General features: G+C 42.7%; 1 protein-coding gene across 4 annotated transcripts in view; it reads left to right on the top strand.

Annotated features, from left to right (window-relative positions):
- The window catches only part of prmt3 (protein arginine methyltransferase 3), an 88,285-nt gene that overhangs the window by 672 nt on the left and 61,978 nt on the right, over positions 1-25,635 (top strand). Inside the window, exons 2-9 of one of the 4 annotated variants that reach the window (XM_061670104.1) lie at positions 320-434; positions 3,276-3,358; positions 3,466-3,515; positions 3,620-3,725; positions 4,937-5,075; positions 5,577-5,718; positions 17,194-17,259; positions 18,801-18,922. In XM_061670104.1, coding sequence (XP_061526088.1) covers positions 320-434; positions 3,276-3,358; positions 3,466-3,515; positions 3,620-3,725; positions 4,937-5,075; positions 5,577-5,718; positions 17,194-17,259; positions 18,801-18,922 — 823 coding nt within the window. Of the gene's footprint in view, positions 1-307; positions 435-3,275; positions 3,359-3,465; positions 3,516-3,619; positions 3,726-4,936; positions 5,076-5,576; positions 5,719-17,193; positions 17,260-18,800; positions 18,923-25,635 lie in introns of all 4 variants that reach the window. The other 3 variants (XM_061670102.1, XM_061670106.1, XM_061670105.1) reach the window with 3 other exon arrangements.

The following is a 25,635-nucleotide window of genomic DNA, read 5'->3' as shown; positions in this document are numbered from 1 at the left end:
TTCTTTTACTAGCCTCAGTCGAGGGAGGGAGAGCACTTCAAATCAGCATAGGTGCTGGATCTGATAATCATGGAATTTTGAATCATCACATACTTAAGAGCAGATATAGTATGGAAGCTTATCAAGAATAGCATTGTATATAGTGCTGCAGTCTGCGTTGAGGAAGTGAGGACCAAACCAACCATCTAAGGAATACAGAGTACAGTGATGTTTCCTATATGCTGAGTTTGGTAATAGATTTCAGAGTTGCATGGTAGAGTTTCACTAGACTATAAACAGTGTTTCATAAATACTACCACTTGAATAGATCCTTGTGCAGATTTCGAGGACATGCCCGAGCTATCAGACAGGGATGGTGACTCCAGTGATAACGAAGACCAGTGGCAGTGGATGGAGGAGGACAGTCAACAGGTTACCTGTTTATTTTGTGACAGGTGAGGGATGCCATGTCAGATCTGTTATGCTTAAGCATGGTCACCTACATGGTGTGCACAGCCACCAAGTCACCCCCAAGGACCACATTAGTAACCCGCCGACTTGTTCTAAAAACAGCACACCAGTGATGGGGCATTATGATTTCCCAGGAATGTTGCACAAGTGCTTCTGTAGCCGGGGGTCTGATCGCCAACGTCCCCGCCTTCGGCCACCGCCCAGCTCGCACTGCACCCGTCCCCTATGGCCCCTCCCACAGGTGGTGATCCCAAACCTCCTCCATTCCACCGACACGCCTTCCCATGAGGGAGCAGAGTCTGGGTTCTCTGAGGCGGGCTCTCCTATCTCTGGGGTTGAGGTCACCGAGGTGGTTAAAAAGCTCCTCAGTGGCAAGGCCCCGGGGGCTGGATGAGATTCGCCCGGAGTTCCTCAAGACTCTGGATGTTGTAGGGCTGTCCTGGTTGACACGCCTCTGCAACATCGCGTGGACATCGGGGACAGTGCCTCTGGTTTGGCAGACTGGAGTGGTGGTCCCCATTTTTGAGAAGGGGGATCGGAGGGTGTGTTCCAACTACAGGGGGATCACACTCCTCAGTCTCCCTGGTAAGGTCTATTCAGGGGTGCTGGAGAGGAGGGACCGTCGGGCAGTGTGGTTTTCGTCCTGGCCGTGGAACAGTGGACCAGCTCTACACCCTTGGCAGGGTCCTCGAGGGTGCATGGGAGTTCGTCCAACCAGTCTACATGTGTTTTGTGGACTTGGAGAAGGCGTTCGACCGTGTCCCTGCTGTGGGGGGTGCTTCGGGAGTATGAGGTACCGAACCCCCTTATACGGGCTGTTCGGTCCCTGTCCGACCGGAGTCAGAGTTTGGTCCGCATATCCGGCAATAAGTCGGACTCGTTTCCGGTGAGGGTTTGACTCCGCCAAGGCTGCCCTTTGTCACCGATTCTGTTCATAACTTTTATGGACAGAATTTCTAGGCGCAGCCGAGGCGTAGAGGGGGTCCGGTTTGGTGGCCTCAGTATTGCATCTCTGCTTTTTGCTGATGATGTGGTTCTGTTGGCTTCATCAAGCCGTGACCTGCAACTCTCACTGGAGCAGTTCGCAGCCGAGTGTGAAGCGGCTGGGATGAGAATCAGCACCCCTCCAAATCTGAGACCTTGGTCCTCAGACAGAAAAGGGTGGGGTGTCCTCTCCAGGTCGGGGATGAGATCCTGCCACAAGTGGAGGAGTTCAAGTATCTTGGGGTCTTGTTCACGAGTGAGGGAAGAGTGGAACGGGAGATCGACAGGCGGATCGGTGCAGCGTCTGCAGTGATGCAGACTTTGTATCGATCCGTTGTGGTAAAGAAGGAGCTAAGCCGAAAGGCAGAGCTCTCGATTTACCGGTCGAGCTACGTTCCTAACCTCACCTATGGTCACGAGCTGTGGGTCGTGACCGAAAGAACAAGATCCAGGATACAAGCGGCCAAAATGAGTTTCCTCCGCAGGGTGTCCAGGCTCTCCCCGAGAGAGAGGGTGAGAAGCTCGGTCATCCGGGAGGATCTCAGAGTAGAGCCGCTGCTCCTTCGCATCGAGAGGAGCCAGATGAGGTGGCTGGGGCATCTGATTTGGATGATTCCCGGACGCCTCCCTGGTGAGGTGTTCCGGGCACGTCCCACTGGGAGGAGACCCCGGGGACGACCCAGGACACGCTGGAGAGACTACGTCCTTCGGCTGGCCTGGGAACGCCTCGGGATCCCCCGGAAGAGCTGGATGAAGTGGCTGGGGAGAGGGAAGTCTGGGCGTCCCTGCTAAAGTTACTGCCCCCGCGACCCGACCTCGGATAAGCGGTAGAAAATGGATGGATGGATGGATGGTTGCAGAAGTGATTATCTGAAAATGTCAGCCCTTTGCAGAGAGGAATAAAGTGTTTTTTTTAATTTTTTATTTCTTACCATGATAAATATACATCCATCCATCCATCCATCTTCTGAGCCGCTTCTCCTCACTAGGGTCGCGGGCGTGCTGGAGCCTATCCCAGCTAACATCGGGCGGGAGGCGGGTTAAACCACACTTTGGGGGATTCTTTATTGCGGCAAGGACGCTGTTGATTTGGAATGATACCTGGCTGTAGTTTCTTGAGGTACCTGGGCTGATTGATCATTTGGTACACGCTCTCGTCAGTGCTCTACTGGCACCCTTTTCTTCACTTTTTTATTGTTACTGAACACTAAGTGACTGCACACAGTCATCATTATTTAGTTTTGCTTAGAGCACTTGATGAGAAGAATGCCTCTCCTGCCTTCATAATAGACCATAGAGGCAAGAAGTCGTTTGCAGAACCGCCCCCCCTGCCGCCGCTTTTTAAATTTATTTATTTATTTATTTATTTTTTCAGTAAAGCACGTTTAGAATGGATTGTTTTGAATTTAGTGTTCCCTGCCTTAAAACTAGTAGATTGGGCCATCCAAATTACAACCCCTATTCCAATGAAATTGGGACGCTGTGTTAAACATAAATAAAAACAGAATACATTGATTTGCAAATCATGTTTAATCTATATTTAATTGAATACACTACAAAGACAAGATATTTATTGTTCAAACTGATAAACTTTATTGTTTTTAGCAAATAATCATTAACTTAGAATTTTATGGCTGCAACACGTTCACAAAAAGCTGGGACAGGTGATCAGTTTGAACATTAAATGTCTTGTTGAACATGATTTACAAATCATTGTAGTCTGTTTTTGTTTGTTTAACACAATGTCCCAACTTAATTGGAATTGGGGTTGTATATTCATTATTCTATTGTTTGACTATTAAAGTAGGCTATGTCATAGTTGTAATTTTTTCCCCTTCCAGATTACTAAATTCAGTGCCTGACACCTTTCAGCACTGCACGGCTGAGCACCAAGTCAACATTATAGATCTGATTAAGAAACACAGTAAGTACACACTGAAACACTGCATAAACGGAAAGCCAAATTACATAAATCCAATGAATTATGATTACAGTTTTACTGTTTCACACATTTGTTTTTCCCCCTATTAGATTTAGGTGACTACAGTTACATAAAGCTGATCAATTTCATACGCTCAACAGTGAGTATTTATGTCTCTGAGTGAAAGTATTTGAATACTGGTTCATGAATGAGTTTACAATGCACTTTTGCTTTGCGATACCATGACCTTTTTTTTTTTCCCAGAAATGTGATCCATCACATCTCATCGGGCTGCCAGATGTTTCCTTACCGTGGGAGAGTGAAGACTTCCTCCAGCCAGTTATACAGGATGACCCCTTATTGCAAACTGGTACTTATTGTTCCTTTTTTGCTGTCTTTTTCAATGAAAGCTATACTTTTTAATTACCGTATTTTCACGACCGTAAGGCGCAATTAAAAGTCTTAAATTTTCTACAAAGTGGACGGGGCGCCTTATGTGTGCACCGAGTTCCAAAATCTGTAAATGTTGTTGTGTGACTTTAATGAGCACTCAGATTGACTGACTGGGAACATTTCCTGCCGACACGCTGCTTATATAGAGGAAGGCGGACGTGACTGAGGACAGCATGTGGACGTAAAGGGGGAAGAGTGCACGTAACAGAGGAGGCTAAAGATGCTACCGTATGTTTTACCATGCCTGCGCCCAATAATACGGTGCACCTTATGTATGTTAAATACAGAAATAGACCCTGTAACTGAGACCTTGCCTTTTAATACAGTGCGCCTTATGGTTGTGAAAATATGGTAACACGGCTTTGTGGCACAGAAAGGTAGAGCCTCAACTTGTGGCTCTACTGGGTGCCTCCTTTTCAGTGTACTTGTCTCTGCGAGAATGTTGAATGAACATGTAACCACTCTTGAAAGAAATCCTTGCACTTGTGTGGTTATTTTGTGCTGCCTGAGATTAATATGTATGTGCAGATGCCTTTATATGTGTGCATTCATCCATCGATTTTCTAAAGCTTGTGACTCATTAGGGTCACAGCCAGCTGAGCTGGAGCCTATCGCAGCTTACTTTGGGCAAGAGGCAGTCTATACACCCTACACTGGTCGCCAGTCAAACGCAGGGAACATTTAGACAAACAATCATTCATACCTATGGACAATTTAGTCATCAGTTAGCTTAGTGCTAACATGCATATTTTTGGAATGTGGGACAAAGCTGGATTACCTGGAGAAAACCCCAACAAGGAAAATGTCCAGTAGTACTCGACAGCAGGAGAACAAGAAAATGCCACACAGAAATGCCTGACTGAGATTTAAACCCAAAACCTCAGAACTTTGAGGCAAACATGCTAACCATTTGGTCACTGATGTATTCGATTTAAAAAAAAATTATGTGGTGAAGTACTATAATTTTCCTTTTCAGTAACCTTCTACATCCTATGACAAATATAAAAACATTTAAAACCACTGTAATGGACTTGGACTGATCACAAATGACGGAATTGATGAAGTAAAATGATGACTTGAAACAAGCCATTACCCATCCAGTTTAATAATCTCTTTTATTCTTTGTAGACCCTGAGGATCTGTGTGGTCACCAGGGGAAGGTTGCATCAACATGCGGGCCATCAGAGTCCAATGAGGCAATGCTGCAGAGGATTACTTTTGCTGAGGATGCTGTGGCTCAATCCTTTGAAAATCTGCATCAACTAAAGTCAGTCATGTTCCTCTTTTAAATTGAATATCCTATATTTTTCCCTAGGTCCGGCTTCTATTTGAATTTGTTTCAATCTTTCTTCCAAAGAGCTGTGCTTTTGCTCTTTTTATTTATTTATTTTTCTTCTGACATTTGATGGGTCCTGTCACTCATGACAAATTGGCCAGCAGGGGGACACAATATTTCAGATACCTTAGCAGCCAACGCTACCATGTAGAAGAAGTTTTCAAGGAAGGGAAAATTCCACTGCAGCACAGAGGTTAAAGTGAGCATGGGGGTTGGAAGAGGGGGCTGTAAGGGAAAATTACAGAAAGTGAGAGGGGAGGGAGGAGATGGGTGAATGAAAAGTGAGCTCCAAAGATAAATGCCTCTCATCTGCTCCATTTACCGCTATGTCCTGTGAGCTGTAAAGGTTGAATGTGCTTTCTACCCACAGCTTTTGCTCTGCCTCCTAGTATATGAAATATAAAACTCAAATTTATCTTGCATACTCTTAAGGATGCTGCTCCGAGATTTGGTGCTGAATCCAGAAACTGGAACCTCCACTAACCTGTGCAGTGTGGCTGAGCTTCGCGAGGAAGAGGACGAAGCCTACTTCAGCTCATATGGTCATTATGGAATTCACGAGGAGATGCTCAAGGTGTGATCTTACAATTAAATACATACAAACACTGTGTGACAGGCAAGCTAGTTCTGCAGGTGCCGTTTCCTGTCTGTTGAGCCACTGCCCTGCACCACAGCACGCTCTGCAGTGGGCAACTTTGCCGCACAATTTTAAAGAGGAACACAAATGATCATTCAGTATGCACCCATTCATACTGAGGATAAGATGTTTTGTTGAAAGTGTCAAGTCAGCAGTAAGCTGCCATGTGAGACACCGACACTGTCACTACATTGAAATAATTTTTTACACTCCTTAAGCACTCTCAGGTCAAAGTGCAGATGGCTGAGATGTATGTCTGTCAGACACCCAGGCTGTGTGTCTTTCTTACTGCAGTACTTGCACATATCCTGTCCGCGATCCTGATTGGACTGCAGAGCTTTACCTTTTGTGTTTCGTTTGTGCACGTCAAGCTGATGTGAATCGCCTCTGACGCACTTTGTGTGTATGTGGAAAGGGAGAGCCTTAGGAAAGTAAGGAAAACAATGTGATTTATTTATTTTTTTTCCTTCCACAACTTTTAAATTACCCCGTTTTATAGATATTTACCAATTAGTAATAAATAGCAGAGGTTAGTTTCAGAAGAACGGTTTCACTAAAGTGTGCTGTGTTAAAGAGACATTTGTTGTTTAAGAGGAAATTAAACTACACCACTAATCTCTGAAAGCGGTTGTGGAAAATCAACATTCAAGTGCTGATGACTGGTTAGCACATCTGACTCACAGTTCTGAGGACCCGGGTTCAAATCCGGCCTCTCCTTTGTGGAGTTTGCATGTTCTCCCCGTACCTGCGTGGGTTTTCTCCCAGTACTCCGTTTTCTTCCCACATCCCAAAAACATGCATGGTAGATTGATTAAAGACTCTAAATTGCTCGTAAGTGTGAATGTGAGTGCGAATGGTTGTTTAAATGTGCCCTGCGATTGGCTGGCAACCATTTCAGGGTGTACCTCAAAATGAAATTAAACCCTCTTGCCCAAAGATAGCTGGGATAGGCTCCAGCACGCCTGCGACCCTAGTGAGGATAAGTGGTACGGAAGATGAATTAATCTTTGGTTGTTTTGACATTGACATGTCTTATCAAGGATCTTCATTGTATTTAATCACACATTACACGTGATTAAGTGACATACAATGCCTCGTTTTTATTTTATTTTTTAAATTTGCCTATTTGTTACATTGCAACCTCTAATTTAATTTTTTTTTTTTATTCTGAATTTCACATGATGGACCTGCACAAAGGTTTCAAGTCAAATGATGTATGTATGTGTAAGTCACTGATGGTTTAGTGTTACATTCGCCTGACTTCAGTGCAGGCAGCGTGGGTTTAGTTCCCACTCAGTGAAAGTGAGTGCGATTGGTTGTCCGTGTATTATTGCCTTTAAATGGTTTTTCCATGGCAGTTGAAAAGTTGGATCACATGTCCGAGGGTTAAAGTGGTTTGGTAGTATGAAAACTCTTCTTTGCACAAAACCACGCTTATCAAGGCTTCCATTGGGTAATTTTTTTTTTCATGAAATATGCCTCCCATTAGAGCAAGCAACGCTGTTTAATCCAATTCCTCTATTTTGGTAGCCGAGCTCTGACATGTGCATCAGTGTAATCGGTGTACCAGGAAATTGTGCACTGACATTGGTTCTGTGTTGTTTGTAACACAAAATGTGATTAAAGTGCATTAATTTTTTAAACAAATTAATTTGTTTGTCAATAATTAATCGCAATTAATGTTAAAGTCCGACCCCTAATTTCTTATTTCACTTAAACTATTTTGTGCAGAGCCATCAAATTTAGTTCAGATAAAGAAATTGTTTAAATTAGAGGTTTTAATGTAACAAAATGGCTAATAGGCCAAAAAAAGTGACATAAAAAATGAGACCAAGGTAAATCATTTCCAAACGTTTACCTAGAATTGACCTATAACCTGTAATTCAAGTGGGGGAAAAATATTTTCAACGGGAAGTCAAAGTAACTGAGATAATGTCGTTTATAAGCGTGCACACAACCTCTTATAACTGGGGATATGTCTGTGTTGAGAATTAATCAATTGCAGTCAAACCGATTTGTTGTATGGGAGTCAGCGCATCACTGCCACCATTAAAAGTTCCTCCAACCAACTCCAAATAAAGTTCTAATGTTCTAGTAGGCTTTTCTGCTTTGTAGTAGAAACCTAAAGGTTTTGAGCTAATACTGACTTGTATTTGGAACTGTTCATAATTCCACCCACTTTGGCCCCACTTCCGTCTGAATAAAAGGTAGGTATGGTGTTCATTTGGTAATGAACAGTGTTCTGTTTGCCCTTTTTGGCCATCAATTTTAGGATTGATGGCCAAAAAGTTTAACCTTGGTTTCATTGGATCACAACACATTTTCCGTTTTTCACATCCATTTTGGAGAATTCAAGTGTATGTTTTTGTTTTTTCTTTGTAAGATGGTGATTCTGTCATGACACCCTACACTATAGCCCAGACATAGTGATGTGAAAAAGTATTGGCCCCCTTCACAAATTGTTAAATTTTTGCATTGTTTCCCCACTTTAATGTTCAGAATCATCTTTATTTGCCAAGGAATTTGTTTCCGGTAGTTGGAGCCACTCTAGAACGACAACAGACTCAATTGACAGAGAATACTTTTGAGACATAAAGACATAAAAAACACAGACCCTGAGCAATAAACGGTTACCAATAATGTGGTAATGCCGGTACAATTTTTATTTATTTTTTGACAATGTGCAAAAAGGTGCAAGCAATTAGAGCAGTTGGAAATGACTAATAGAACAATAGTCCGGTGTAATGATAATTGTGCAAAGGGCGCAGAGACTTCAGGAAATGTCTGCAGTTTAAAGTGATATAGATAAAAGTGAAATGTAGTGTGATAATCTGGGACAATGTCGTTTTTGCAAATGTTGCAGATGCTACTCAGGCACATGAAGAAGAAGAAGAATCACCTTTTATTGTCATGAACATGCATGCATGCACACGAAACTTGTTCTCTGCATTTTTCCCATCACACATACACGTTAGTGGAACCCATTGGAGCAGGGGGCAGCTGAAGCGCCCGGGGAGCATTTCGAGGTATCAGTGTCTTGCTCAAGGACACCACAGCCGGGAGTCCAGGAGATGTTACAGATGGTCCAGTCAGGGTCTTGAACCTAGGTCCCCCACGGTGGTAGGCGATCGGTCTTGATGAGTGCCCAGTATTGGTCAACCACACATATGCAAATAGTGCAGCGTGTGCAGTGAGTGCATGAGTAATGTATAATTGACCCGACAGAGATGTGACAAAAAAACTCAAGACAAAATTGGCAGCATGTTGCAATGGAATTTTAAAGTTAACTGTTTAAGAAGTTAATGGCAAGAGGAAAGAAGCTGTTGGAATGTCTTGTTTTAGTTTGCATTGTTTGGTGGTGCCTATCTGAGGGAAGGAGCTGGAAGAGGTGGTGACCAGGATGTGGAGGGTCCAAGAGGATTTTGCATGCGCTTGTCTTAGTTCTGGGAGCGTACAAGTCTTTAAGGGTGGGTAGGGGGGTACCGACAATCTTTTCAGTAGTTTTGATAGTCCGTTGCAGTCGGAGTTTGTCCTTTTTTGTAGCAGCACCAAACCAGACTGTGATGGAAGAACACAGGACTGATTTGATGGCTGCTGTGTAGAACTGCCTCAAGAGCTCCTGTGGCAGGCCGTGCTTCCTCAGAAGCCACACGAAGAACATCTTCTGGTGGGCTTTTTGAGGATGGAGTTTATCTTGTTCTCCCACTTCAGGTCCTGACAGACTGTGATTCCCAGGAACTTGAAGATCTCGACGGTTGACACAGGGCAGTTGGACAGAGTGAGGGGCAGCTGTGGCGAAGGATCCTGAAGTACACGATCATCTCTACAGTCTTGAGCGTGTTCAGCTCCAGGTTGTGTCCGCTGCACCACAACTCCAGCCACTCCACTTCCTGTCGATATGCAGACTCGTCACCGCCTTTGATGAGGCCGATGACTGTGGTGTCGTCTGCAAACTTCAGGAGTTTGACAGTGTGCGTTGAGGTGCAGTCGTTCGTGTAGAGAGAGAAGAGCAGCGGAGAGAAGACACAACCTTGGGACCCCCCGGTGCTGGTGGTGCGTGTGGATGAGGTGGTGTCCCCCAGCCTCACCTGCTGTTTCCGGCCTTCAGGAAGCTGTAAATCCACTGGCAGATGGCAGGCGAGATGCTGAGCTGGAGAAGCTTGGAGGAAAGGAGTTCGGGGATGATGGTGTTGAACGCAGAACTGAAGTCCACGTGCCGGTGAGGTGTTCTAGGATGAGGTGCAGTCCCGTGTTGACTGCATCATCCGCAGACCTGTTTGCTCGGTAGGAAAACTGCAGGGGGTCCAGCAGGGGACCTGTGATACTCTTGAGGTGGTCCAGCACGAGGCGTTCAAAGGACTTCATGGCCACAGATGTCAGGGCGACAGGCCTGTAGTCATTCAGACTCAGGATTGCAGGTTTCTTGAGGACTGGGATGATGGTGGAGCGTTTGAAACAGGATGGTACGTCACACAGATCGAAGTATCTATTGAAGATCTGTGTGAAGACTGGAGTGAGCTGGTCAGCGCAGACTTTGAGGCAGGCTGGGGGGACACAGTCTGGGCCTACCGCTTTGTTGATCTTTGCAGTTTGAAGATGCATCTCACATCCTGTTCGCGGATGGTCAACGCAGAAGTCAGAGGTGTGATGGTGGTCGGTGGTGCGACTGGGTGGGTGTGGGGTGAGGAAGTGTCCTTTTCAAATCTGCAGAGTAAGGTGTTCAAGTCGTCGGCTAGTTTTTTAATGTTCTCAGCTTGGGGGGTTGGTCGCTTGTAATTGGTTAGCGATTGTAATGCATGCCAGACGGATTTAGAGTCGTTAGCGGTAAACTGTTTTTCTAACTTTACTGCACAGTTTCTCTTGGCAATGTTAATTTCTTTCGTCAGCTGGTTTCTAACGCAATTATACAGGGCCCTACCCCCACTTCGATATGCGTCTTTTTTTAGCCTGGCGAAGTTACTTAAGTTTGGTAGTGAACCACAGTTTGTTGTTATTGAACGTGTGAAATGACTTTGTTGGTACACACACCTCTTTACAGAAAGTAGGATGTGACAGTGTCCGTATATTCATCCAGGCTGCCAGCAGAATGTTCAAAGACACTCGAGTCTTCGCAGTCTAGACAGCTTTGAAGTTCTATCTTTGCTTCTATAGCGGACATACTCCCCGCAACCTGAGGTGTCACAGTGACTCCCCCACAGCTTGATAAATTGCATTCTTCCAAGCAGCTCTGCTGTGAGACTACCACAAGAACACTCCTACTGGACCCTAAAGTAATTAGCAGGTCCCCTCGAAATCTTGGTTTACAGTCATCAAATAGTCCTTTTCTTCGTCTGAACTGACAGCAGCCAAAAGGGAGAGCGTGACAAATGTGCACGCAAGGCGCCACCCACTGGCGTTTGAGTGTACTGCAACCCGTGAACTTCCATTCAGTTGTTTAACCAAAGAAAAATTTCACTTTTGATATTTTACGAACTCTGACGAAGACTCCAAATCTCTGCCTTGATGTCTGTGTCAGTGTATCAACTTTGTAAGCGCAGCTGCGAGATTATGAGAACTGTTTCTTGATTTGACTCAAAGCAGCATGAAATGTGATTTGAACCATAAGCAGTTGATTTGCCAAGACTAAAGTATAAACAGTCATTCTATATGCTTCACCTGTGAGCAGAGAGTACAAAGTTGGGAGTATTTTATATTAATATATAATTTTAAACCCATTTTATGGGTCAAAATTGTAGACTAGATTCAAGATGATGGGTGTGGTTTTGGTGGTATTTAACCCCTGACTCCCACTGCCAGCCTCGCTCTTGGCTTCTTCTTGGTTCTTTGGTTTTGCTATCAGCTCCCCAGCTACGCGGTGGCCTTCGGCCCCCCTTCCCCCCTCCCCTTTCTTTGTTCGGGCACAGAGCTCGTCAACCGCGGGCCTTGGTGATGGAGATCCGGCTCCTTAGCCTCCGTGGATCGCCGCTGCTAAGCCTCCAGAACAGTTGCTGCTGAGTTACCAGATACGCTCCCAGCCAAATCTGAGTTTTCTGAACTTGCTAGCGGATCCCGGACCCAGGCAGTGAGAGAGTGTCCCCTCATATTCTCCCAACGAGGCGTGACGAACAGCAATTTTTCGTCTTCCGCCTCTTGTTTTTGTTTCATTTTTCTGCGTCCTTTTTCTCTTTCGACCAAACCTGTCTCTGTACTTCCTGAGACAGACCAACCCACCTACCAACTGATGTACGGTCGTTTGTAACACACCAGTGTTTGCCAGACTGCACAATATTAGTGCCTAATAATTTCTGGGAAATTACTAGCGTCACACAAAATCCCAATTTTGTCCTCTCTCTCTCTCTGTTTTCCGGATTGGACACATTAAACACGTTTTCAACTTTAGTCCAACACACTGTTTGTATTTCTCTTTTCGTACTTCTATGTTTTTACCATTATTAGTTATTTTCTTTTAGTTACACCCCTGTGTGTGTTTCCCTCAAGATCCTGTGTAGATGTCATTAAATATTCCAAAAAATTCCACTCTTTGTTGTGTTTTGTGTGTTTTGAGTTTAAGTAAGCCTCTGTCATTGAGAACTTGTACTTCATAAAATGTAGCAACCTTTAGTTGATAAAAGGTTTGTCGTCGCTTTCTCCTAAATTCTAATAAATATAAAAAGTGACTTGGTGCCCCTTTACGAGACAAATTGGTTTGATTTTAACATTAAAGCGTAAATCGGACTAAACCGGAGGTGAACGCACGAGTTTACATTCCTTCGTATCTTTTTCCAAATTAATTGTTTCATCCAAACCAATACACGCTACACTTTGTTGGTCCACTTTTTCACTGTTTTCTCCATAGGCTTCACACACTTATTTTTCTGTATTTTGGTATTAAGTGAATTAAGCAGTGATCAGACGAGCCCAGAGCTGCACGAGATATGGCACTGTATGCGTTATTTAGTGTAGTATAGCAGTGGTCTAAAATTTAATTTTCCCTGGTAGGACAATCGATGTGCTGCTTGTATTTAGGGAGTTCGTGGTTGAGTTCAGCTTCATTAAAGTCCCCAAGAATAATGAGGGGTGAGTCTTGGTGTTTTTTTCTTTTCAATTTCGTTTACTTGTTCAGCAACCGTTAGCAGTGCGGCATTCGTGTTAGCTTGGGGAGGAATGTAAACACCGGCAAGAATTAAAGATGCAAACTCATCAGGCGAGTAGAATGGTATACAGTTCAAAAACAGCGACTCTAAATCCGGGCTGCAGTGTGTACTGAGCTCCGTGACGTCACTACACCATTTTTCGTTGGCATACAACCCCAATTCCAATGAAGTTAGGACGTTGTGTTAAACAGAAATAAAAACAGAAGACAATGATTTGCAAATCATGAACAACTGTCATCTCTCAAGTGGCCCTTAGCATATATGAGGTATTAAAACCAGAAGCTGAACATTCTGAATTATGTATAGGTGCAGGAGGGGGGTACACCCTGAACTGGTTACCAGCCAATCGCAGGGCACATAGAAACAAACAACCATTCGCACTCACAGTCACGCCTACGGGCAATTTAGAGTCCCCAATTAATGCATGTTTTTGGGATGTGGGAGGAAACCGGAGTGCCCGGAGAAAACCCACTCAGGCACGGGGAGAACATGCAAACTCCACATAGGCGGGGCCGGGGATTGAACCCGGGTCCTCAGAACTGTGAGGCTGACGCTCTAACCAGTTGGCCACGGGGCCGCCACATCCCACAGGTGAACAGGCTAATTGGGAACAGGTGGGTGCCATGATTGGGTATAAAAGGAGCTTCCCTGAATTGCTCAGTCATTCACAAGCAAAGATGGGGCGAGGTTCACCTCTTTGTGAACAAATGTGTGAGAAAATAGTCGAACAGTTTAAGGACTGTGTTCCTCAACGTACAATTGCAAGGAATTTAGGGATTTCATCATCTACGGTCCATAATATCATCAAAAGGTTCAGAGAATCTGGAGAAATCACTGCATGTAAGCGGCAAGGCCGAAAACCAACATTGAATGCCCATGACCTTCGATCCCTTAGGCGGCACTGCATCAAACACCGACATAAATGTGTAAAGGATATCGCCACATGGGCTCAGGAACACTTCAGAAAACCTATGTCAGTAAATACAGTTCAGCGCTACATCCGTAAGTGCAACTTGAAACTCTACCATGTAAAGCAAAAGCCATTTATCAAAAACACCCACAAACGCCGCTGGTTTCTCGGGGCCAGAGCTCATCTAAGATGTACATATGCAAAGTGGAAAAGTGTTCTGTGGTCCGATGAGTCCACATTTCAAAATGTTTTGGGAAATTGTGGACGTCGTGTCCTCTGGACCAAAGAGGAAAAGAACCATCCGACTGTTATGGACGCAAAGTTCACAAGCCAGCATCTGTGATGGTATGGGGCTGTGTTAGTGCCAATGGCATGCTTAACTTACACATCTGTGAAGGGACCATTAATGCTGAAAGGTACATACAGGTTTTAGAGAAACATATGCTGCCACTTGCCTGCCTGCAGTACAGATCGGTCTCCCATTGAAAATGTGTGGCGCATTATGAAGCTTTTTTGGAAAGTGTTGTAGCCATAAAATTGTAAGTTAATGTTTATTTGCTCGAGAGTGTTCCCGCTGGGGACTCCATCGTTCTGCTGGGGGACTTCAATGCTCATGTGGACAATGACAGTGAGACCTGGAAGGGCATGATTGGGAGGAACGGCCCCCCCGATCAGAACCCGAGCGGTGTTCTGTTATTGGACTTCTGTGATCATCACGGATTGCCCATAACAAACACCATGTTCAAGCATAAGGGTGTCCACACGTGCACTTGGCACCAAGACACCCTAGGTCGCAGTTCGATGATCAACTTTATGGTCGTGTCATCGGACTTGCGGCCGCATGTCTTGGACACACTGGTGAAGAGAGGGACAGAGCTGTCAACTGATCTCCACCTGGTGGTGAGTTGGCTCCGATGGTGGGGGAAGATGCCGGTCTGACGTGGCAGGCCCAAACGTATTGTGAGGGTCTGCTGGGAACGTCTGGCGGAATCCCCTGTCAGGAGTTTCAACTTCCACCTCCGACAGAACTTTGCTCATGTTCCGGGGGAGGCGGGGGATATCGAGTCTGAGTGGACCATGTTCCGCGCCTCCATTGCTGAGGCGGCCGACCGGAGCTATAACCGTAAGGTGGTTGGTGCCTGTCGTGGCGGCAATCCCCGAACCCGTTGGTGGACACCAACGGTGAGGGAGGCCGTCAAGCTGAAGGAGGAGTCCTATCAGGCCCTTTTGGCCTTTCCTGTGCTACATTTACGGCAGATGTAACACACACTTTCGAAAAAGCTCAACTTTAATCTCATCGGTCCATATAATATTCTCCCAAAAGTCATCATTCAGATGTTTTTTGCAAAATTAAAACGAGCCTTTATGTTCTTTTTGGTCAGCAGTGGTTTCCGCCTTGGACCTCTGCCATGAAGGCCATTTTCTCCCAGTCTCATCCATATTGCTGTGTCATGAACACTGACCTTAACTGAGGCTAGGCTTTCAGTTCTTTGGAAGTTGTCCTGAGTTCCTTTGTGGCCTCCTGGATGAGTCATTGCTGTTCTGTTTAGGTAATCTTTGTAGGCCGGCCACTCCTGGGAAGGTTCACCACTGTCCCATGTTTGTTTCATGTGAGGATATTGGCTCTCCCTATGGTTCTCTGGAATCCTAAAGCTTTAGCAATCCTAATAAATGAAATTACGATGATTTAAAAACAGCATTTTAAGTTCAATTGGGTTATATTTGTCTGATATTTACATTTGTTTGATGATCCTAAACATTAAAGTGGGGAAACTATGCAAAAATATAAGAATTTGAGAAGGGGGGCAATACTTCTTCACAGAACAGTATGAAGAAATACAGGAGATTCTCTCTTGCCAGAAATATTACTACTACTAATATTATTACTACAATATTACTGTTCATACTTGCCAACTTCCCTGACTAGTTCTCTTCTCGTATTTTCATAAATTTTGGAGGGATGTCCAGTTACTTGTTCATGTCACTTTTTGTGCTATATTTTATCCACTTGATAATGAAAGTTTCCACTGTGTTTCATGGTATATTTAATGCCTTGAAAAATTCTTTGACTGATACATTTGCACAATGAGAGCAGATGTCTGGTGTGTTGTAAGATGTGACTACACAAATGTCAGGAAAAGCATACTATCTTAACTTTATTTTGGGTTAATCAGAGGTACTTTAAATGGTGGCATGGGTGTGCTGCTGACTCCCATTTAATGAGTTTGAATGTGATGGTTAATTCTAAAGACAGCCACTTCCCCAGGTACAAGAGCGTGCGCCAACTTGTGCAGTCACATGATTTCAGTTGTTTATTTTTACTTCCCTGTCAAAGATTTAATTTTTTTTAGGTTGCACAGGTCATAGGTCACAATAATGGTGGAAAATGTTTTGAAATCATTTATCTTGATGTAATTTTTAGTCCACAATAGCTTACCATTTAAATAGGGGTGTGTAGGCTTTTTTTTCCCAATGAATGTATGAAAATGAATCTGAGAACACTTTACCAACCATCGATTATGGTGGTGGTGGTGGTGGTAGCATCATGCTCTGTGGCTGTTGCCAGTGGTACTGGTATTCTACACAAAGAGGATGGACTAATGAAAAAGTAGGACTATCTCCAAATTTTTCAAATTCAACAAGTTAACAGCTAGACAACTGAAACTGGGGTGCAATTGGGTGTTCCAACAGGACAATGATCCCAAACATCAAATTTGGTTTTGGAATTGATAACACTTGCTAACATTAACTTCTGGAATGGTCTTCCCAAAGCCCTGAACTCAACTTTATTGAACCTTTGTGAAATATGCTTAAAAGCCAGGTCAGTGCAAGGAAACCACCAATGTAAATAAAACCCAATTTTGCCAAGAACATCAAACCAGAAGCTTCTGACCGCAATAAAACTTACTAAGGAACATTTGACCCTGTGTGAATTAGCAAAAATCCAAAATAATTTAAATTTGTATCCCCAATAATTGTTTTTAAAATCATATGTTGTCTATTCATTCCACCTTGAAAAAAAGAACAGTTTAAGACAATACAAACAGGTCAAAGGTAATGGTATAAGAACTTCTGACTACTCAGTTATTCATAGAGAACTTTAAAAAAAATAAAATAAAAATAAAAAAAAAAGCAGCTGTAGCGTAAGTGCTGTCCATGAATAAAAATTTTACAAAAACATGAAAAAAATAATAACAATAATAAACATAAATAAATGTTACTCAGTTGATGTTTGCAGCCACCTTGAAAGGCATCCAGTGTGCCGTATATGCAACAATAAAACAGGAACATACACATGGTAACATTCACAGCCATCTTGAAGTTCCTCTCTCAAATTTAAATGGAGGATGTTTCATGTTCTTTTCACAGGATAAAGTGCGCACTGAGAGTTACCGTGACTTCATGTACAATAACCCTGAAGTGTTCAGAGACAAGGTGAGCCTATTCAACATAAATATCCCAAAATGCAAAGAGTACATATATCAGGTACATACTGAATATATTTGCACAATGTTCACTTGCATAAAATGTGCAATTCTCTCAGCAGTATTAATAATGTTGAAATTTAATTACTGTCATTGAGGTGCCTGTGAGTTTGCATGTTCAGATTAGCTTGTTTAATGTACAGCCAGGCCTTCAGTAAAAATAAACACAGTTTGCATTTTTCATGTAAGGCATTAATACGATGATAGTGTCTGATTAAACCACTGTGTGACTTTATTAGTGCACTCAATGTGGACTGCAAAGCGCTGATAACAAACACAGGCTTCAACTAACAAAACACATATCCCCTTACCAGCAAAGACCATTGTCGTTAGTCCCAAGAAGCAGTGGTCCATATCATGGCCATCCATTATATAGGGGGCTGCTGGTGAGCACTGGAGCACTGAGTGTGTGGTAGTGTGAGAGGCAGGTTGCGTTGATGGGAATGTACATTATCCCTGTCAGAGCCAAGCATTTGGCACAGAGGAGGCGGGTTATTGAATACAAGAGGATTTTCTTATATCAGCACTGCAAAGATTGTTTGGCAGAGTGCACATAAATGTGGCGGGTGAGCACAAAGGTTTTGTTTATGTTGTGTCAGCGCTGTGCCTGCAGCCCTCAAAGCAAGCCCATAAGGGCAGCGGGATACCTGCAGGCGCAGCTCCCTAAAATGGAAACACAGATAGGAAGTGTTACATACAGATGAGTGCATGCTCGCTACAGCTGGTGTCAGGCATTTAACACCAGTGGTGGCATACATGAACAAATTAGCTGTTCCCCCTAAAGCCACAAAATAAATGTGATTAAAAGGTCAATAGCAGCGGAAGTGTTGCATTAGGAATACAATTTTTAGGAAGCAGTTTGGTGTTTGAAAGAGATGCTACTCTTTGAGCTTTAGGACATTAAACAATTGGAGGTGACCAGCTTCCCGTGTGATGCACGGGACCTCATTTCTAGAGGACGTGTGTTAATTTTTCTTTTTTTAAAGCTTTGTGGGATTCTCTCATCCAAATGAACCACATGAAAAGTACCCGGTACCCCAAAAAAATGTGATGAGAATTATATATAGTGGGACCTCAGTTCGCGAAACTATTTGAAATAGAATTCATCCTTACCAGACCCAGAACAAAGTTGTTTACCTTGTTTTTATTGGTGTGTAGTTTGCAAGGTTAAATAAAGGATTCATGGCCAGCACTCATTCTCTGACCATGTTGCGTCTTTCTTCCCACCGTACCTATATCATACTGTTTGCCAAGCTGTGGTTTTTGTAGTACACTCTTTACTTTGTACAGTGAACTTATAGCATTTTCCACTGAACCACAATCAGCATGCTGGCGCATCTCCTACTTGGTGATATGCAGTCTAGCTTCACACCCACACACGAATACACAGCAACGTGAAAACTTCACATCCATATGCCTCTGATGTCCAAAGATTATATATTTGAATAATCTTTCACACAATTACTAGTTCACAAATGTTGTGCCCTATAGGTTGTTTTAGATGTCGGCTGTGGGACTTGCATACTATCGATGTTTGCTGCCAGGGCTGGAGCCAAGAAGGTCATAGCTGTTGACCAATCAGAAATTATCTACCTGGCCATGGATATAGTCAGGTGAGAGAATTTGGTCGGGACTTTTAAGCAACATTCAGTTTTTGTAAAAAAAAAAAACAAAAAAAAAACATACAAAATATTCTGGAGAACTGCACAAAAATATCAGTACAGAATTGTATTAGCAATTTTGTAATATTCACATATAATTATGTATCAGTTTCTTCGGTAGCCTAAAAGACAAAAAAAGGAAATTTTGTTCAATAACTCCCTCTCGAAAAACAAATAGAACTCTGTCCTTACTATCACGTCTGCGCCCCTACTGTTTACTGTTTTATGTCAAAATGCCTTCTGGGGAAAAGTTCAATAAAACGAGAAAGCGAGTGGTGTTCTTTGCAACTTTTTATCTGATTTCCTTTGCTTTTTGTTAAACTAAACCATTGCTTTCAATTGTTACGTAGATTAGCTTTGTCACATGTTTTTGTTGTCAATTACATACACACATGGACAAAATTGTTGATACCCCTCTGTTAATAAAGGAAAAACCCACAGTGGTCACATAACGAATCTGACAAAAGTAATAATGAATACAAATTTAATGGAAATTAACCAATGAAAATCAAATATTGCTTTTGAATTGTGGTTCAACAGAATTGTTTTAAAAAAAAAAAACCATGAAACAGGGCTTGACAAAAATGATGGTACCCTGAACTTTTGTTGCACAACCGTTTGAGGCACAGCAATCAAATGATTTTTGTAACTTTCAATGAGACTTTGGCACCTCTCAGAGGGTGTTCTGGCCCACTCTTCATCAGCAAATTGATCCTGTTGTTGCAGGTTTGAAGGGTGCTTTCTCCAGACGTCATGTTTCAGGTCCTTCCACAGATAAGATTTAGATCAGGGCTCATAGAAGGCCACTTCAGAATAGTCCAGTGTTTTGCTCTTAGCCATTCTTGGGTGTTTTTAGCTGTGTGTTTTAGGTCATTATCCTGTTGCAAGACCAATGACCTGAGACTGAGACCAAGCTTTCTGACACTGGCAGCATATTTCTCGCTCTACCTTGATAGTCTTGAGATTTCATTCTACCTTTCACAAAGCAGCCCCAGAACATAACAGAGCCTCCTCCATGTTTCGCAGTAGGGACAGTGTTCTTTTCCTGGTATGCTTCATTTTTGCATCTATGAACATAGAGCTGATGTCCCTTGCCAAAAAGTTCCAGTTTTGTTCCGTCTGTCCATAGGACATTCACTCAGGCTTGTCAATATGCAGTTTGACAAATTCCAGTCTTGTTTTTTTATGATCTTCAACAGTGGTGTCCTCCTTGGTCGTCTCGCATGAAGTCCACTTTGGCTCAAACAACGTCACCTTTTTCACCTTTAATTTCTTTGGAGGTTGTTCTGGGCTCTTTTGTTACCATTAATATTATCGGTCTCTTCAATTTGTCATAAATTTTCCACCTGCGACAACCTTCAGAGAGGTTGGCTTTAGTCCATCCATTTTCTCCACCGCTTATCCTCACTCGGGTTGTGGGCTGCTGGCGCCTATCCCAGCTATCGTCGGGCAAGAGGCGGGGTAAACCCTGAACCGGTCAACAGCCAATCACAGGGCACATAGAAACAAACTATCGTTCGCGCTCACATTCATACCTACGGGCAATTTAGAGTTTCCAATTAACCTACCATGTATGTTTTTGGGATGTGGGAGGAAACCGGAGTGCCCGGAAAAAAAAACACCCAGGCACAGGGAGAAAATGCAAACTCCACACAGGCGGGGCCAGGATTTGAACCCCGGTCCCCAGAACTGTGAGGCAGATGTACTATCCAGTCTCTCACCGTGCCGGCGGCTTTAGTCCAGTGGATCTTAAATTTCGGAATAATATACGCAGTAGTCATAGGAACATCAAGCTGCTTGGAGATGGTCTTATAGCCTTTACCTTTAACGTACTTGTCTATTTTTTTGTTGTTGTTTTTTTTCCTAATCTCCTGAGATATCTCTCTCCTTTGGTTCCTCTGGTCCATGGTTAGTGTGGTACACACCATGTCACCAAACAGCACAGTGATTACTTGAAAATAAGCCGACTGACTGTGACACCTGTGATGCTAATTAGAGGACAAACCTTGTTTGTCCCTAATGGTCAGATTATTTTCTATCTTTTCTAAAGGTATCATTATTTTTGTCCAGGCCTGTCTCGTTAGTTTTTTTTTTTTTTTTTTTATAAATAATAATTCTGAACCACAATTCAAAAGCAATATTGGATTCACGGTGGCCTGGAAGTGCAAAACAATATAAACAATTTCCATTCCACACATCCACCATCCTCACACAGATGTAATTGTGAATATTATTCCGTGGCGGACTAATATATGCGAGCTCGTTGGCCTGAGGTTCCGCCTGTGGGCTCGGGACCTGCTTTCATTAAGTCACAGGAGTTGACGAGGCCAGAAAAAACACTTCCGCTGCTGTTGTTAAGAGTTAACCCTACATTTACTCCATTACAATGATCTAAAAGTCGCTCGCTACTATTATTTGTGAATTATTGCTTATTTATCAACTATTTTGTGCGCGAGACTTCGACTTCCGTATTGGGCGCTGTTTGCGTTTGTCTAGTTCACCAATCAAACGACACAAGAATGTCACATGACCTCACACGTCGTCTTCCATTGGGCTTCCTGTGCATCGGTATTAACTATGGTATTAACACCATTAATTATGATAATACCATAGTATTAACTATGGTATTAACACGAGATAGGCCAACTCCGCTGATTGTCGTGCCTAAGTGGCGGCCATGTTGGGAAGATCGTCGTTACCATGAAGGCAACGGCGCGCTACTCTTGTTTACATTTAGACGAACAAAAACAGCCTTCATGTATTGTAGCATTTGTCTGGCCCTGTCTGCCCAAACGTGATAATTTCAGCTCACTTATAACTGGAGAAAACATCTTGCAGTAAATTGCAGATGTTTTTTTTTGTGGCGTTTTGACTGCATACGCACGCGCACACACCAATATCAGAATTTGCATATTCACATTTTATTTTGTAATTGTTTTTATTGATGTTCATCCTGGGGTTAAAAAATCAGAAGTTACTCAGTATTTACTCAGTACTTCACTAATTATTTTACTGTGTACTTTTTACTCTTAAGTAATTTTTTGGAGGACTACTTTTTACTTGAATCACATTATTGTCAAGTAACAGTACTCTTACTTGAGTACAATGTTTGGCTACTCTACCCTCCTCTGGTTGTGGTCCCAGCAGAACCGGGAAGCACACGAAACATCGACGACGAGCGTTGATCTGCTAGTACATCTTGTATTAATTAGGAAACGTGCCTACAATTATCTTATTATTAGACTTGACGCCGATCTGATCGGTGTTATCGGAATCGGCCAGTAATTAGCATTTTATGCTGATCGGCTTTCATGTCATAAGTCGCCGGTCCGATCAATGACGTCATCGATGGGCTCTGCACAAGACATTTAACTCCAGCGTCTTCGTCACGTATGAATCCAAAAGCTAGTTTATTAAATGCTTCAACACAACAAATTAGATCGAGCACCTGAAGAATGTACATGAGGAGCATGCCGCGTTCAAGCAACGCAGAGTGGTGGGGGGGAGAAAAGTGTCAAACGGACTCAAACTCTGGACAACACCCGTCCATATAGCTGCGACATTGAGAAAGTTAGAGGAAGCATGTCATTAACAGTATTTATTAAAGTAATTTAATTGCAATAAAGTAATTTAATTACAGTAAGTTAGCACCCATTATTTCTGTCATGTTGTAATGTTATTTGACCTAAACTTATGTCAGTGGCCAATCCATGCTGCGACATTGAGAAAGTTAGAGGAAGCATGTCATTAACAGTATTTATTAAAGTAATTTAATTGCAATAAAGTAACTTAATTACAGTAAGTTAGCACCCATTATTTCTGTCATGTTGTAATGTTGATTTGACCTAAACTTATGTCAGTGGCCAATCCATGAATGCCCCCTAGAGGTCATTGATGTTTTAACTTTTGTCTAAAATGCTCGAGAATAATTTGAGCTGGGACGGACGGTTCCAGCACGCCCGCAACCCTTGTGAAGATAAGATTTACAGAAAATTGATGGATGGATACAGTATACTGTACACACGTATATACAATAAATGAACAAGTCATGTAAAAGGAGACATTGCTCCATCTTGTGATCGGATATTGTTTTTTTTTTTTTTTAAACTTTCTTAACGGTGATCGGCCCCAAAAATCCTGATCGCGTAATGCCTACTAATTAGTTTATGGATGTTAATGTTAAATGTATTAAGCGATGGAGCGATGATAGGGATTATGTCACAACACAGAATAAACTAATTTCAAATTCTGAAATGGCCAAAAAAAACTGAAAAATATTGTACTTAATGTTTTCCTGGAGGATGCATTTGGGATTAACCTTTGAAGTTGGTAATAGTGAAGAATGAAGTGAAACAGGCAATGATTTTAGTCATTTTTTTTCCAGAATGAGAGGGCTTCGGCTCAAGCCATATAAATAGTATGTAAGGTATCAAATGTTGTTTTAAATCAATACTAACCTATATTCATAATGTATAATGTGCCTGTGCATGAAAAAGCAAAGTTTGTGACCAGAATATACGTTCAAATTAATGGGTTATGGCAGTTTCCTTTTCGAATATCCACAGTTTTCCTTTAATTCTCACCAACACCCTCTTTAACAACCTGCTTCTTCCTTAACGCTTAATCTATCTTTTTATGGTTTAAGAAATGTGATCAAGTACAGTATATTTTATATACAGCATCAAACACCTATTCATGGTCGCTGTTCAGGGCGTTCATGTGAACAATAGCTCAATGTGCGGGGGTACGTCGGCAACTCTTATTTTTATGCGATGGTTCGGTCCAGTTGGGTTCGACCACGTTGCACAGCGTTCGACAGGCTTTAGGGTTAATGGCATTTATATTAACGCCGCCACACTTAATAAGTCACATACGTCTTTTACCATCTGGACACATACCCAGCTGTAATGGGTATTCGCTAGTAGGTCTTCTCAGCCTGGTAACAGCATCTAAAAATAATTTCTAGTATATATGTTGACACAAAATACAACAAAACAATCTCATTCCATTATAACTTGTTAGGTTGAGTTTCAAACATCCACTTTGCGGTCACAATTCAGAGCATTTTATTGAACAATCCATCAATTCCAGCCATTAAAAAAAACTAGACATTATCCATTAAGGAAGTGACTGTGAAGGAAGAAATTCAGCCTTTCATTTAAACTTCAGCTACAGAGAGGAGACAGGAGATGGATGCTTCTGCGCAACCAACAGAAGCCACTTTAATTACAATCCTGATATTAGCAGCAAGGGGATGTACGAGACTCACACAGAAATAAGAGTGATAAAGTCACAACCAAAGCAGAACCTCTTTGCCATGTGTGTTCCTTTGAGGGCGGAGCTCGGCATTCACCGCTGGCAAACCTGAGATGCACCCTGCATGCCAACTCCTGCTCCCACAGCGAGCCAGTGGGCTGTAAAATTGAAATGTCCTTTTCCTTCAGCGAACTCTGTTGTTCTGCTTATAAGACACTCTTACATAACTGTAATAATGGCAGTCGTAAAGGCTTTTAAGTAAAAAATGTTTTAAGAAGCAGAAAAAGGACGTGCCGTCTCTGGTAGAGCTAAATGGATTGGAGAACCCAAGCATACACTGGACAACTGCACATAACAAACCACTCTAAATTGGATCATGTTAAAAGACGTGTGCATACCAATCTCAAACCCCAACTGGGGGAGCAAGTGAAGAAGAATCAGTCACACCACAGTTGTAAACAAATGAATTAATGAAATAGGTCCAAACATATGACAGTCAGTGGAGAAGAAACCCATCAACTTTACATAATGGAGACACCCTTGAAAGGTACACATGGACAAAATTGTTGGTACCCCTCCGTTAATGAAAGAAAAACCTACAGTAGTCACAGAAACTTAAATCTGACAAAAGTATTAAATGAAGGTTTTATGAAAATTAACCAATGGAAATCAGTACGGTGGCCTGGAAGTGCAAAACAATATAAATGGTGAAACACTTTTACATTTCAGAAAACAAATTAACAAAAACCGAAACACTTTTACATTTCAGAAAACACATTAACAAAAGCAGAAACACGTTTACAAAAGACTAAATAAATTACAATTGAGACAACCCGGAAAGGGAACACCCAACATTATTAGGAATCCAGCACATTTTCCTGGAAGGACACGCCCTGCTCCAATATTACTGGCTCCAGGAGACACGCCGCTGTGCTCCAGTAGAACACACGCCACTGCTTCCAGAAAAGAATGTAGCATTGTGTGAGGGCAGCCGTGGCCCAATGGGTAAGATCATCACCTGCCACCGTGGGGGACCTAGGTTCAAAACCCCGACTGGACCATCCGCCAACATCCCCGGACTCACGGCTGTGGCGTATTTGAGCAAGACACTGATACCCCGAAATGCTCCCCAGGCGCTTCAGCTGCCCCCTGCTCCAGTGTGTTCCACTAACATGTGTATATGTTCATTGTGATGGGTTAAATGCAGAGAACAAATTTTGTGTGCATGGATGCATGTTCATGACAATAAAAGATGATGATTCTTCTTCGTACTGGCTATAAAAGGAGATACTAGATATGAAAGGCATGTATGTTGTTTGTGCTTCGCAGTAAATAAAATGAATTAAAAAATAAATACAAGACTGCTACTTGACAATACCAAACCGACAGAACCGGACCGCCTGGAAGAG

The sequence above is a fragment of the Phycodurus eques genome, chromosome 2 (genome assembly GCF_024500275.1).
Source record: "Phycodurus eques isolate BA_2022a chromosome 2, UOR_Pequ_1.1, whole genome shotgun sequence".
NCBI classification, from domain to species: Eukaryota; Metazoa; Chordata; class Actinopteri; order Syngnathiformes; family Syngnathidae; genus Phycodurus; species Phycodurus eques.
The sequence above is the reverse complement of the archived record's forward strand: the minus strand, read 5'-3'. Positions and strand labels throughout refer to the sequence as shown.